Source organism: Cynocephalus volans, chromosome 12, assembly GCF_027409185.1.
Source record: "Cynocephalus volans isolate mCynVol1 chromosome 12, mCynVol1.pri, whole genome shotgun sequence".
NCBI lineage: Eukaryota > Metazoa > Chordata > Mammalia > Dermoptera > Cynocephalidae > Cynocephalus > Cynocephalus volans.
The window spans coordinates 68,099,984-68,113,953 of NC_084471.1; the positions used below are offsets into that span (position 1 = coordinate 68,099,984).

Genomic DNA, 13,970 nt, shown 5'->3' on the forward strand with positions numbered 1-13,970 from the left:
TCAAGGACACAGCAAGAGGTAGAAGAACGGTTAGCATTCTAATTTTCAAAATGGTAAAGTTGGGCCCGTAATCCATAGCCTAGAGAATTTTAGGTCCAGGCCTGGCAAGATGACTGACTGTTCTCAGGATGGCCTGTAAAGGACCTTCATTTGAATGGGGTTGAGATTCACTACAATCCACCTTGCCATTCTTTCTGACAAATACGTAGACAAAGAGACGCAAGAGCCACAATACTTCAGCAAGAGACTTGGGCTTCTGCTGTTGTCTTTGTTGATAGGATTAAGGCCAGAACACAAGGACAATTTAATTAGCAGCCTATCAGGTTATTGGGATATATGCCAAACTTAAAGCAAACTTCTAAAGGTAAATTACTTGATTTTCTCCAGACCAACAGTCTCAGATGGAAGAACAATAGAAAACTTTGGATGTTCAGGATTTAAAAATAGCAACAGGCTAGAACAATGGGCAGGCTCTACAGTGAAATTACTGCAGGATGGAGGAAGAAGGTAGCTGGATTTTGCTCAACCTGAGATGCAATGCAGGCCTGGGATGTGACTCGTGGTTATCAAGCACAGTCTGTGGGATTCTTGTTCTGGTCTGTGCTGTCACTTAATACCTGGATGGAAAGTTATTCACCTGCTCTGGTCCCAGGCTCTAGCTAGGTTCAAAAGAGAGCAGCTGACCTGGGTGGAAAACATGGAACCATGGAGGCAGGACAGTGTAGAGGCTGAGGGACTGAAGTTTGTGATCAACATCCTAGAGCCAAGGTCTTTTCCACCCATGAGCTAAGTGATCTTTGGCAATTTGACTTCTCTAATCCTCCACTTCCTAATCCATAAAGAGAAGATAATGCCCACCTCATATGGCTGTTTTGGGGACTAAAGCACTTACTTAATATATGTAAAGCAAATCTTGACACATTACTTAGCACACAGTAAGTTTTCAAGAAGTATTTGCTAATATTAACTGAAGAAACTTTAAAAGAAAATTCATGACAGCTGCCTTTAAATACTTTCAGGGACCTTACAGAGAAGAGAGAATAACTGCTTTGAAAAGCCTGCAGAAGTCACATGGAGGCTGCCCATTCTCACACACAGAAGAGCCTTCTACTGAGTGGCGTGGCCTGCACATGGCAGTTGTGGTCCTGTGTTAGAGCACGAGGCCATATGCCACGTGGCAGGGGTGCTGCAGGGGAGCTAAGTGCCTGATGGGCAGTGGACGAGGTGAGCTTTAGGATCCATCTAAACTTGAAGACTTGCTATTTTGGATCCCCCTCAGCCTAGAAACAGAGGACACTCACACCTACACACACACTGAAAATGCCAGATAACCACTGACGACTCCCATCTAAAAGCCACCTAAGCATCCTCAAATTCACAATTATACTATAATTTAGGAGGAGGGAAGCAAACTGAAGTGAGCTCTTAGGCTGTCTTTGAAACTCAGTGGTGTGTGACTAACCAGGATTAAGACCCTCTTTTGTAAGTAGAGAAAAAAGCTGAAAGACAAAGAGAAGCCCAAGAAAAGGGTGCTCGGTTTGTCTTCCGCTCACTTACATGCCAGACCCTCCCTGTGAAACACAGAGCAACCGTCACAGGAAGACCCAGGACGTGCAGATCAGCACCTCTTCTGAATGTGACTTGCTGCAACTGGCATTAACATCAAGACCCTGGCCACTGGTAGGTAGAAACCACCTTAGAACCATCTGCCCCATTCCCAACTGCCAGCCCAAAGCTGGTGGTCATTTCACATATGTAAGACAGATGGCACCAGAAAAGCTCTGTGAATAAAACTTTTAATAATGTACAGCAGAAATTGGACAGGCTCATTCTTATATTAAAACAAAAGATTTCCTATATTACAATTTATTTACATTTGCATACTGAAGAGGTAAAGTGTCTAAGTGGCTATTTTACAGTCCTTTCTAATAAAATGTACAAAAACAAACAGAAGTACCGAGAATGCCGTTCGGGGGCCTCGATGGCGACATAAGAACGGGCTTGAACTTGGTCGGTGAATCCAGGATCCAGAGGTGCAGGTAGCCCTATGGACCAGGCTTAGCCTCTGGGGGCCAAAAGGACAGCTTTAGTTTCTCCCCAACTTTCACTTGGTGTTAAGAGTGGCAAGGGTGGGCATGGGAGCTTCACCAAAACTGCTGTCTTCTCCAGAGGTGGAGGAGCTGGATTGCATACGTGGTGAGGATAGAAGGGCCACCTGGGGAGTGGGCTAGCGGCTTGGGAGTCGCTGGGTACACACGTGTTGGCAGATCCCAGAGGCTAGTTGTGACTCAAGGCAGAGGAGTCTAAGTTCCATCATCACCTATAACGGCCAGGGTTCTGCTGCAGGGCTGATGGACAGGTAGGAAGTCAGCAGGGGTGGATAAGAAGGTCCCCCTAATGACACAATTGGTAATCAAGGGAAATTAGTCAGTGGCCAGTAAATTGGCCCAAAGGGTTAGCGGAAGATCTCCTTTAAATCAAGGAAAGAAGCAATGCATCAGGAAAATAAATAGAAAGGCCAGGAGCATCAGGGAGACCAAGGGCAGGGAGAGGGCTCTCCCTCCTCCACAGGCTTTGGCAGAGACTCTCAGGCTCGAGGAAGGGATGCTCTAAGGCTGTACACATGATGTTCCTCCCCTGGGGGCAAGAAGGGGGCTCAGAATGAATGCAGTGATTTGGGGTCTCACCTGGGACTCTAAACCCCAGGCCTCACTGCCCACCACTGGTCTCTTTGGAGGGGGATCCCCTTTCCTCAGTGGTCTTATGTAAGAACAATAATTCCAGGCTCAAAAGGCTCTTAGAACCTTAACTTGAATCAGCTCCTCCTCCAGTGCTCCAAGAGTAGGACCCGCACCTGTCTTGTTGGCAGATGTATTCCCAGCACCTGGCACCCAGCAGGCACTCAATACACATCAGTTGAATAAACGTCTGGAGAGGGTGCCACCAGCTGGACAATGCACAAAAGGCTAGAGCCCTAGAGCAAAAACCACTCAGGGAATTGGGGTAGGGACAGAATGTAAGAGAGGCTGAGCCCCCAGGGAAAGAGGAAATCTCATCGTTGAGTGGGAACAGGCTCAGGTAAAAGGACAAACATTTCCAGTGTGATTGAGCTATGTGCATTTGATTGGAAATTTTTTTTGTTTTTTTGCTTTAGGGGTTTCTTTAAAAACAAATAGATTGAGAGGTAATCATCACGGAGAGATGGTTTTCCTTACAAAACTTAATATTAAAAAAAGTTAAAATCCAGACCCTCCCGATAAAACTAAAAAAAAAAAAAAAGAAAAGAAATCAAACCACTCCAGTTAAAAGTTATGGCTTCAAAGTTATTATATATCTAAGATATGCTGACCAAATCACCACCTACAACCGTGCTGCTAGACTTCATTAAATACTATACTCAGGTTAAATAACATGTTCAGCTCAGGCTGTTCCCTTTAGTAGGGCCCCTGAAGTGGATGCGAATCTCATTTTCCCTCCACCCTGATCAGTTAATCCAGTAACAGAAGACCCATGCAGATGCCTCCCTCCCACCCCAGTCTCCCGCCCGACTCCTTGTCCCCCCTTTCACTTCCCCACCCCAAACCCACCACCACCAAACATGTACACTGCTGTTTCCAGAATTTGGGATATGAAAGACAGATGTCACATTCCAATCTGAGTCCCAAGATCTTGCTTCAAATTCCTTGGCCCTTCCTTGATGCTGCTGAGGATGCCGCCTTTGGGCTGGCTTGATCACACTGCCCAAGACTTCCACCAAGATTCTTTCCCTGCCCATCCTACCTCCCTCCCTCACATTGTGACCCCAAAGCCTCTTCTGCCATGGACAAGTGGGCCAGCTTTGGCTTCACAGTCTGAAATGGAGAAGGAGAACTGTGCTGACACAAGGAAGGGCAGGGAACACCACCGTGGCATGGGGGGCTCTGGGGAGCGAGAGGGGAGGGAGAGATCTCCACGGAAGGGCACCAGGGAAACTAGACGCTGCTCACTACTGAACAGAGGCACCAGCAAACAGAGACGGCATGACAACCACCCCCCGACCTGAACATGCACAAAAAGCTCAAGCAGGTAAGTACACACCTACAGACACACACACACACACATAAGGGCGTGGCACGAACCAGGCACAACGGGACGCACCTCGGCACATGCACACACGGCTGGACAGACAGGCGGCAGATTCCGTTTCCACTGGCAGTCCCTCCAGATGTCCGTGTGAGAGAGGAGGGGAGCTCGTGGCTCAGCGCTGTCTGTGAGAGGGGCTGCACTTCGGTTCCTCTGGGCCACCTCGGTGTGCCGTGGGTTGGTCCTTAGAGGAACACCCTCAGTGCTGCTCAGCACTGGCAGCAACTCGGTTCCTCCTGGCCATTCCAGGCCACCCCTTTCACCACTCCTGGCTTCATGCCAGACACAGCGGGTTTGCGGGACCTCTCACTGCAACCAGTTTGAGTTGTGGCATTGAGTGCTCCACACAATTCGCTCTCAGAGTCTCCATGCCGTTAGGAGGTAAATATAAAAGGTGTCTGTCTCAAACCCAACATGGGAGTGAGCGAGTCTCCCGGGCTCTGTCCCTCTTGCAGGCCAGGGCTCCTGGTCACAGAGGGCTGGGCAGAAACGAGAGGTAGGCCTCCGTCGTACACTCGACATGGCAGCTGTGTGTAGTTCTCGCTGCCCAGGGTTGCGTGTAGGGGGAGAGGGAACAAGGTTAGATCTTCACATCTTCTTGCACACTGAGCTGTGAGAGGGTCTTCTTAATGCGCAGTGCAGTCAAGCGGGCCGCGCCATTGGCATACCAGCACTCTCGCATCATCTTCCCCATCACCCGTAGTGCCTGCAAAGAGAAACCCAGAGGCCATCAACCCGACCGTGCCACCTCTCCCTCGGCACAGAGTGTGCACCCTCACAGCTCCCACCACCTTTGGGCAATGCTTTGCAAGCTTTTCTCTTCCTTGGCTCTTCCCTCCTTTGGGGACAGGTTGTACAGATGAAAGGAAAAAGCTGCAGCTGGAAACTAGCTCTTTCAGCCTCACCCTTATCCTCAGGAACGTGCTGCTCCTTTACACAATGGTAAGGCATCAGCTAAAGCTGAGCTGAGTCGTTTTGTTCTTAACTGCCGAAGCGCCCTCTAGTGGTTACACTTTAAAAGTGGAGCCAGCCTCTCCCCATTTTACATGGGATGAATAGGTTCTGGGGCCCTAATGGACAGCATGGTGACTAGGATGAACAGTACGGTACTGTACTGTACGAGGGTACTGCACAAAGTTCATGGAAACATTCATATTATCTCAATCCTATTTCCCGAGAACTTTGTGAAGTACCCTCATATACTTGAAACTTGCTAAGGGAATAGATCTTAACCTTTTTCAACACACACCCAAAAAAGGTAACTAGGTAAGGTGACAGATGTGTTAATTGACTTGACTGTGGTAATGATTTCACAATATATACGTAAATCAAATCAGCACATTGTTACACTTGACAATTTTATTTCTCAATCACACCTCAATAAAGCTGGAAAAAATAAGTAAAAAGAAAAGCAGAGCCACAAGTGAAAAGGAAGCCTGTGTGCACTTAGCTTAAGCAAGCTGTGCTCCCCCAAAGGCCATAAGACCCAACCTCCACATGCATTAGGAATCTATGTGACAAATCCGTCCTCATTTCAATTATTTCCACCAAATGTTGTCCCCTCCACATTTCATCTGCCATCGCTCCCAAATTCAAGTTCTCCATCCTAATCCCAACCCCTTTACACATCACCCTCTGTATTAGTTTTGAGACAGACACTCCTCTCTGTCCCCTCATTCTCCTCCGCCCAGTCTAAGAGCTTCTTTTATGGATGCCTCTTTCTCACTCTTCTACAGAGCCAAGCTCATCCCCGTGGCTCCAGAGCCATTCTTCTGATTTGATAGGTGTAATAACTCTGGTTCAGCTTTTGCTTCTATCTCTCGTTGACCACTTCCCTTATCCGTACCCTGGGGATGAAGCCTTTTTCTTCTACTAGGCTGTCATCTTCAAAGGGCACAGTATGTAAGATGTAACAGTATATAATAACTGACACTCTTAGGGGGTACCCCTGGGGGTTGGGCCCATTGTCGAGAAACCCCTCTCTAAGGTAGAGAAATCAAGCAAATGGAAAAGCCACAGGAGGCAGGGAAGCTTCCTACCTCATAACTCTGCCACCAGTTGGGGATGTTGGGACGTAGCTTCTGGTCACATACAACCTTTCGCATTTCCTCAATGGAAGGATCAGAGGGAACTAAGTCATAATATGGCAGCTGATACTCTTCGTGGACTCCTGGGAGGAAAGAAAATATCTACCTGAGTTATCAACAGAAGGAAGAAATTGCTCAAAAGCCAATGACAACACCTACATTGTGATTTGTAATTATCACTTCTTGCTAAGATGAACTAGGATTCCTTGGATAAGCTGGTTGATTCTAGGTATGGGACAAAAAATATATAAGACTGGCTGGGAACATCTTTTTTGTACCAAAAAAGCAAGGAAAACTATCAAAGTCTATTGGGGTCCTTCAAAAGGCACCAACTGGCCAAAGATGAGAACATTTAAGTAATAAGAAGACTAATAACTTCAATGGAATCCAGTATTTTTAAATCTACCAGTTCATAATGATTCTTTAAAAAAACAAACCTCAGTCACCTTTGCAGGATGCTAGGGAATGAATTCATTATTTTAAAAAATGGTAAATAAATTTTACTGCCTTTCCTATTCAAACTAGATAGCTAAGTAACCAAACAGAAAGTTACGGGAAGTTTCACTTTAAAGGAGAAATCCAGCTAAGACATGGAAGATTAATGGAATCAGAACACTGGCATTTTCCAATCTCTAATGAATTTGGATTTGGACAATGATCACTGTGCATTAACATCGCAGAAAGAGAGATAACAGACATTATGTGCCTTGTAACGAAAGTACAGAATAACACCTATGAAGGATTTTGCCACTAATGCTAACTTCATAGGAAATACCAGAAAAGTAGAACATATGAACTGCTCAGGAAGCAATCAGCAAAATCTATCCTGGGTAACTTTACAGAACAAATGATCTGGACTCTCCAATAAGATAAAGTGAAGAAGGAAGAAAATGGACAGGGAAGCTGTAGATTAGAAAAGACTTAAGAGGTGTATCAATCAACCACAATGGACAGACCTCATTTGTACCATGATTTGAACAAACTGTTTAAAAAAGTTAGGAGACAACTGGGGAAATCTCAACACTGACTAGATGTTAAATGATATTAAGAATTTATATTCATTTTTTAAAGTGTAACAGTATTGCATTTTTAAGTCCTTATCTTTTTTTTCAGTGGCTGGCCAGTACAGGGATCTGAACCCTTGACCTTGGTGTTATAACACCATGCTCTAACCAGCTGAGCTAACCAGCCAGCCCCCAAGTCCTTATCTTTTAGAGCTACAAATGGCAAGATTTCATAATAAAAAGTTAGCTTAAAAACTCCAATGTACTTTTTTTTCTCATGCCTTTTTCCAGAAAAAAACCCTGCTGTCTTGAGCTAATGGGAAAGATTTTTAAACAGAGTTTAACTTGTTAATTATCTAAGGGGCAGTTTAGCACTTAAGCTCTAGCCTCAGCCTGCTGGAGTCTAAATCCTAGTATACTAGCTGTGTGACCTTGGACAAATTACCTAACCTGTCTGACTCATTTTCTCCATCCATAAAATGGTGAAAATAGCAGTACCTACTTCATAAGTTTGTAGTAAAGATTAAAAGAGTTTTTCCATAGCAAGTGGTGAATAAATGTTAGTAATACTATATACTTAGCCCCAATTTCTAGATGTCATGAGAAAGAAGAAATAAACTTATTCACAGTTTAAGACCTATGTGACCAGGTTTTTCTGTCTTCTCTGTATATACTGATCAAAATTTAAGAGGTACAACTCCATGAATAATACCTGTACACCTCCTCCATAATGTGGATCTTACCAAACATATCATAGATAGAAAAGGGTAGCAACACACAAAAGGATCCTGCTGGAAGACTTATACCAGTTCTTTTTTAAAAATTTTTTTGGCAGCTGGGCGTATAGGGATCCGAACCCTTGACACTGTTGTTGTCAACACCATGCTCTAGGCAACTGAGCTAACCAGCCAGCCCTTCCAGTCTGCCTACTTCTACTGCCCTGGAATCTCATACATCAGAGATAAATGGCTGAGAGCAGGACCTTGATCATGTGGTAGAATACTTGGAGATCATCATAAAATACTGATATAATAAGCTGATGATTAAATTCTCTGCTAAAGCTGATACTATCTTTTCCTGGATTCTGACATGAATAAGCAGTTGCAAATGCCAAAGATTTTTTTAAAAAATATGGGGGAAAAACTCTCATTTTGAAAAAATTCTATGCACTTCTGCAAACTGAGAAATTACCATTATTTCAGCAATGAAATACAAGGGTTCTCAAGGAACATGGTGACAGCCAGTGTGTTAGAATATATGCCTCTAATGTAAAGGAGACCCCTGTACCAGTCCTGTGCTATTTGCACCCAGGGCATTCCCCACCTCCATGGGCTAATAAAGACAATGTGTTGTTTTTTTATTAAAAAAAAAAAAAAAAAGCCAAATGAGCCTTCAGAACGGTTACCCCAATATAAAACACTATTTAACAAGGTGGTCTGAGGAGTAAACACACCCTTAGCACAGCTGCCTCCAATGTTCCACACCTTTGCTGAGAACCATCAGTGTGATTCGGCTCTGGCACCAGGCATCCAACAGGTTGTAAAAGGAAAGGGGGCAGTAAAACACCAGCACCCTCAGGTGATCCAGCATTCTGGAACCGGGAGGTAGGAGCAAGAGAAGCAAAATAGAAAGATACCTCCAGAATTGCATCTTCGAGCAATTTCCCAATATACAAGCCCAAGGGCATAGATATCAGCACATTTAAAGGAGTCGAAATGTTTCATGTTAATGGTTTCATCAAGTACTTCAGGGGCCATGTATCTGCAGTGGAAAAAGAAACATGGTCATGCGTAGAAAATGATGATTGCTCTCTTTATATCAAAGTATTCATTCAGGGGCCTTCTGAATGTGGGAGAGCATCACCCCAATAAAGTCCCTTGGGGAGGAGAAAGTGAGCACTTTTCACTGCAAACCCCATGTTTTGGATTTGAATCTAAATACTTCAGCATGATTTGTCTTCACTAGGTGACTCTTATGGGCATTTGTGTTTTTGGGGGGGGCAGCTGGCCAGTACACATCTCTATTTTTTAACCATCAAGATTATTTGTTCATTTGAAGCAACTTTTGATTTCTTGGCAGAGGTACTTGTAGGTCACATGGGCAGTAATAGTACATAATACCTCATTGCTACCAGGGTCATTCATTCAAATCATTCAAGGCAAAAGGAAAGAAAAAATCAGCACAATTTAATGAAATCCATTTAGATTCAGCAAACAGACCCCCTCTTCGGTCCTATCGCAAGGCAGTTCCCTTTCCAATTCATGAGGTCACAAAGTCTGCAATCACAATTCCTTACTTCTTCCCTCGCCCTTGTGTGAGGTGGAAAGCAGGCCCCCAAGCTTTACCCTAGATTACCTCTGCTCTGTCTAGCTTGGCAAACCTGCTCTCCAAATCCCAAGTAGAACACGCTCTCTGACTCCTGAGGGGTCTCTGCACAAGCCACCCCTTTGGACTGCAATATTTTCCCTCTCCCCTCACAGCCAAGCCTGGTGCCTATCCCCTTCTAAATCCTGCTCTAGATTCTCCTTCTCTGCTGCCCCCACCTCAAATACCACCAATGTGTGCACGGTTCTATGGAGCTGTGCTCTCAGCACTCGTGTATGTTAGATGCAACTGTGTAGCTTCCCAGTACGGGGAGTGGATGTTCAATTCAACCTTCAGCTGTCTGAGAGCAAGGACCACACCTCCTCCTCCTGCGCATACGGGAAATGGCACATGTGGATACTTGGGACAAGCTGTTGAGCAAGGGCAGAGCCAGGGCCTTCCTACCGTTTGGTCCCCACCCTCTGATTTGGGGCAATGTCAATGGTGTCGGTGACTGCATCATGACGGACAGCCAGGCCCAGGTCTGCGATGGCACACATGCCATTTTTCTTCACTAGGATGTTCTTTGACTTTAAGTCTCGATGAGCAATTCCAGGCTTCCCTGGAAGAGAAAAAACCAGGGATCTTTGAAGAAAGATAGTATAAATGTTAAAAGCACAGACTCTACAGCCAGACTGTGTGGGTTCAAGTCCTGGCTTTGCCTCCCGCTAACCCATGACCCAAAAAAGTGACTTAACCCATTAGTACCTTGGTCTTTTAATCCATAAAATCAGAACAACAGTACTCACTTCATAGGAACATTGTGAGGATTAAATGCAATCTTACAGGCAAGTAAAGACCTTGCAAAGGCATATGTATTAGCTAATATTACTATTAATACTACTACTCACCTTCCCTGAAGGGAATTCAAAGAGAAGTTGCTGCATTGGCTAGTTTCTCAGGATCAAAGAGGCCCGAAGAAGAGGCTAACTAATTTCACTGCATAGGCTAGGAACAGGATCCAATTTTCATGGCTGGTTTTCCATTGTGGCCAGCGGGGCTATTGTCCTGGTTTACCAGGCATCAGAGATCATACCTGCCACTGTGACAAGATCCATGATCTCCCAAAGAGCCAATATTTTGGTCAACAAGCAGTGGAGCTCGGGGTCTTTTTCCTCCAGGAAAGCCTTCCTAGATTAGTAAAGCCCAATGTCTAATCCACCAAGCAGTCTTAAGCCAGTTGCCCCAACAATGAATTTGTGAAATGACTGGACTGATGCTGCTGTTGCACTGGTTTATCTTTTTAGTTCCATTCTTTTACATACATACCTGGGCTTCTGAGATGATTACTACTTAATAACAACTGTGTTAAGCCATTGATTAACAAATAACTGAACACTGATGTCACAGAGTTCTCTGAGGGAGTTCTAAAAACAGAAGTGAAGAGATCGCTCTTGATTTCATGCGAATAAAGCTCAAGATCAGTCTACAGTTCCTGAAGTCCAGCCCCAACTTTCTCAGTAAAAACCACCTCTGGACCGTACACACTTGAAAGTTCAGCCCACGCCACTGTTGGCTGGGTCCACTCACCTTGAGTACCCACGATCTCCATGTGCAGGTGTGCCAACCCACTCGCAGCAGACAAGGCCAGCTTGATCATGCCCTCGATGGTCACTGTGTACCGGTTAAGATAATCAAACAGGGAGCCATGCTCATGGTAGTCAGACACAAGCCACAGCTGTGTCCAAGTGCCGTTATCTGTGGAGAACCACACACGAGTTCCAGAAAAGGCATACCCTCAGCAAAAAGCTTAGGGTTGGAAGGGAAGAATGTGTACAACACAAGGCCTAATAGCCACCTAGACTCAAACCTTTGACCCACAGCTCCTGATGCCCATCTCATCTGCAGTGGTCACCAGTCTAGGCGCCAGTAAGGACACAGGAATGGCATTTCTTGGTTAGACCTGCTCCCTTATTTCTTCTAGGCGGGCTGTAGCATTCTGCATACCTCTCTACCTTACGCCACATGTGAAATGTGAGGAATCCAGGAAAGAGAAAGCATGTGCGCAAGGGAAGTAACAGGGATCATCAGTTTTGTCTGTGAGGCTGCTTTTGATCCTGACCGGACTCGCTCATCTATGTGCTGGAACCACATGCACCTCTGCCAGGGGGGAACGCCTCCAAGGCCCTCCTCTGCACTCCCTGGCCCTTTCAACACAGTCTGACCCCAGCACCTATCTCACTGGTAATGCTTCTTTTCAGCCTATTGCTCTTACTAGGCTGTGAGCTCTCTGTGAGAGGAGAAAAGATCTCCTCTATGCATATTGTATTCCAGGCCAAAAAAACACTTCTCAATGCATGAATAGCCCACCACTTCCAAGTATTCCCAGAGAGGCTACCTTATCCTTCAGAAGCGCAATGGAAAGTGGATAGGTTACCCTTCATTTTCTCTCTTTTATGCATAGGGCAGTGGAAGGAAGGGGAGGGCAGTGGAGAGGGATGAAAAGAAATGCCAAAAGCTGGTAATCTAATTAAGCAATGCTGCTCTCAATAGAAAGACTAAAAATTGGATTGAGATCTCCCAATTTCCAGGCTGGTGCTAGTTCCAGGGCACCATACTATATATATCATGTTAAAAAGGCAAGAAGGAAGGAGGCCGGTGTTTTCCCTCCCTGGCCCTAATGTGGGTTCCGACAGCCAGCTCCCTACTCACACAAGCTATCAGAATCAATAAAGGAAGGGCTCCCGGACGCGTACAAATTTTCCCTCCTCTAATCACAAATGAGGGGCCCACCCAACACAGTGTTCTCACTCTAACCAGCCCCGAAGTCCTGCAGACCTTGCCAATAAGTTAAAAGGGAAGACATCTTTTGATCCTTTAAATGTACATAAGATTTAAATGTCATCAAAAGATGAGGCTGTTTTAAAAAGGAACAGCTTCCTCAGAGGGAGTAAGAAACTCTCCCTTCCTCCTCTTCCCTTGTATCCGAGTCCGAGACTCTTCAGCTCGGGGGCAGTTGAGGCCATTAAAAACCCCCACAGCAATGTGAAGAATGAGCAGTCTGCTGGTGTTTTATGAATGAAAAACAAATACTTAGCATCTTCTAACTTCTAAAATTCACTGTGCCACGGGTGCGAACAGCCACAGCTGCCAGAGAGTCTTCTGAAGCATGAATCCCAGCACCTCGTGGCCCGCTCTGCACGCCAGGTGTACTACCTACCATGTGCTGTCCCCTCCTCCTGGAAACTCTGTGAGGGCACAGACTGTTTCTGGTTCTTTTTTTTTTTTTTTTTTTTTTTTATTTTGTTTTTAATTGATACATAATAACTATACGTATTTATGGGGTATGGTGTGATGTTTCAATACTTGTAACACTGTGTAATGATCAAATCAAAGTAATTAGCATATCCATTACCTCGAACATTTATCATTTCTTTGTGGTGAGAGCATTCAAAATCCTCTCTTCTAGCTATTTTGAACTGTGTCTTGTTCTTACATGAGATGATCCAAGCAGCTGGTCTTGGCCCACAGTAGCAAATAAATGTTATTAATAAATGAAATTTCAATTACTACCCACTATCTTCAGAATGAAATACAATCCCCTCATAGTCTGGCCTCTGCCTACCTCTCTCTATCCCTGACTTCTGCTGTGACATAGCCATTGCAATCTACTTGCAGGGTCCCAAACACACCTCTCCTTGGCACATGTCTGCAGTGGCCTTCCCATGGATTTTTCTTCCTAAGCACCTCTTGCCACCTTTGTCTCAATCAAGCTCAGGTGTGACTCACCCCCAAGCTCTGCTCACTAGAACAGCCTGCACTTCCCTCCTATAATTGTTAGTTCACTTGTCCCTTTGCTGGTCAGTGAGGTCCTCAAAAACAGGGATCTGCCTGGGCATACAAGAGATACTACAAAATTAGAGCAAAAAAAGGAGAGGAAGGAGGAAATAAGAGACCCCAGGTACAGGCCAGACCAAAAGCTGAGCCTGAAGGCCACTAGGTGACTCTTCGGGGAGAGGTAGGTCTTCTATGGCTGCTCCACTGTAAAGTGTCTACAATGCTGGTTACATCCAGAACATGGACTACATGTTTTGCTGTGGTTACCCCTTCCCGGCAGTGCTAAGGCCACAATTCCTCAATCCAGCGATTTTCAAAATAAACTTATTGGTGCCCTGCAGAGACAACGCTGGAGGTGAATTTGAGAGAGTGTCCAGGAAAAGAAATGAGCAGGAAGGGTGAGGGGGTATATCTTGTTTACCTGCTTAATAACTGCTTATTTCCTCAGTAACCTAGGTTTCTATATAAGCTTTTCACAGAATAAAAGTTTCTGTATAAGCTTTTCACGTAATAAAAGGCTCCACATCTCAAGAAAAGTTTGGGCGCTATGGCCTTATTCAGATTCTCTTTCTGTGAGAAATAACTATGGAGGCAAACAGAGCTGTGTGTCTACAGC

The 13,970-nt window shown here is 45.0% G+C and overlaps 1 protein-coding gene across 3 annotated transcripts in view; it reads right to left on the reverse strand.

The window, feature by feature from the left end:
* Window positions 1-1,811: 1,811 nt before the first annotated feature.
* ACVR1B (activin A receptor type 1B) overlaps window positions 1,812-13,970 on the reverse strand; it is a 34,590-nt gene continuing 22,431 nt past the window's right edge. For 2 of the 3 annotated variants that reach the window (XM_063115526.1, XM_063115527.1), the window contains exons 5-9: window positions 11,108-11,275; window positions 9,983-10,139; window positions 8,850-8,974; window positions 6,162-6,292; window positions 3,597-4,828 (exon numbers count right to left, since the gene is read on the reverse strand). In XM_063115526.1, the coding sequence (XP_062971596.1) occupies window positions 4,703-4,828; window positions 6,162-6,292; window positions 8,850-8,974; window positions 9,983-10,139; window positions 11,108-11,275 (707 nt within the window). In that variant the 3' untranslated portion in view covers window positions 3,597-4,702. Of the gene's footprint in view, window positions 2,349-3,596; window positions 4,829-6,161; window positions 6,293-8,849; window positions 8,975-9,982; window positions 10,140-11,107; window positions 11,276-13,970 lie in introns of those variants that run through there. The other variant, XR_010025009.1, reaches the window with a different exon arrangement.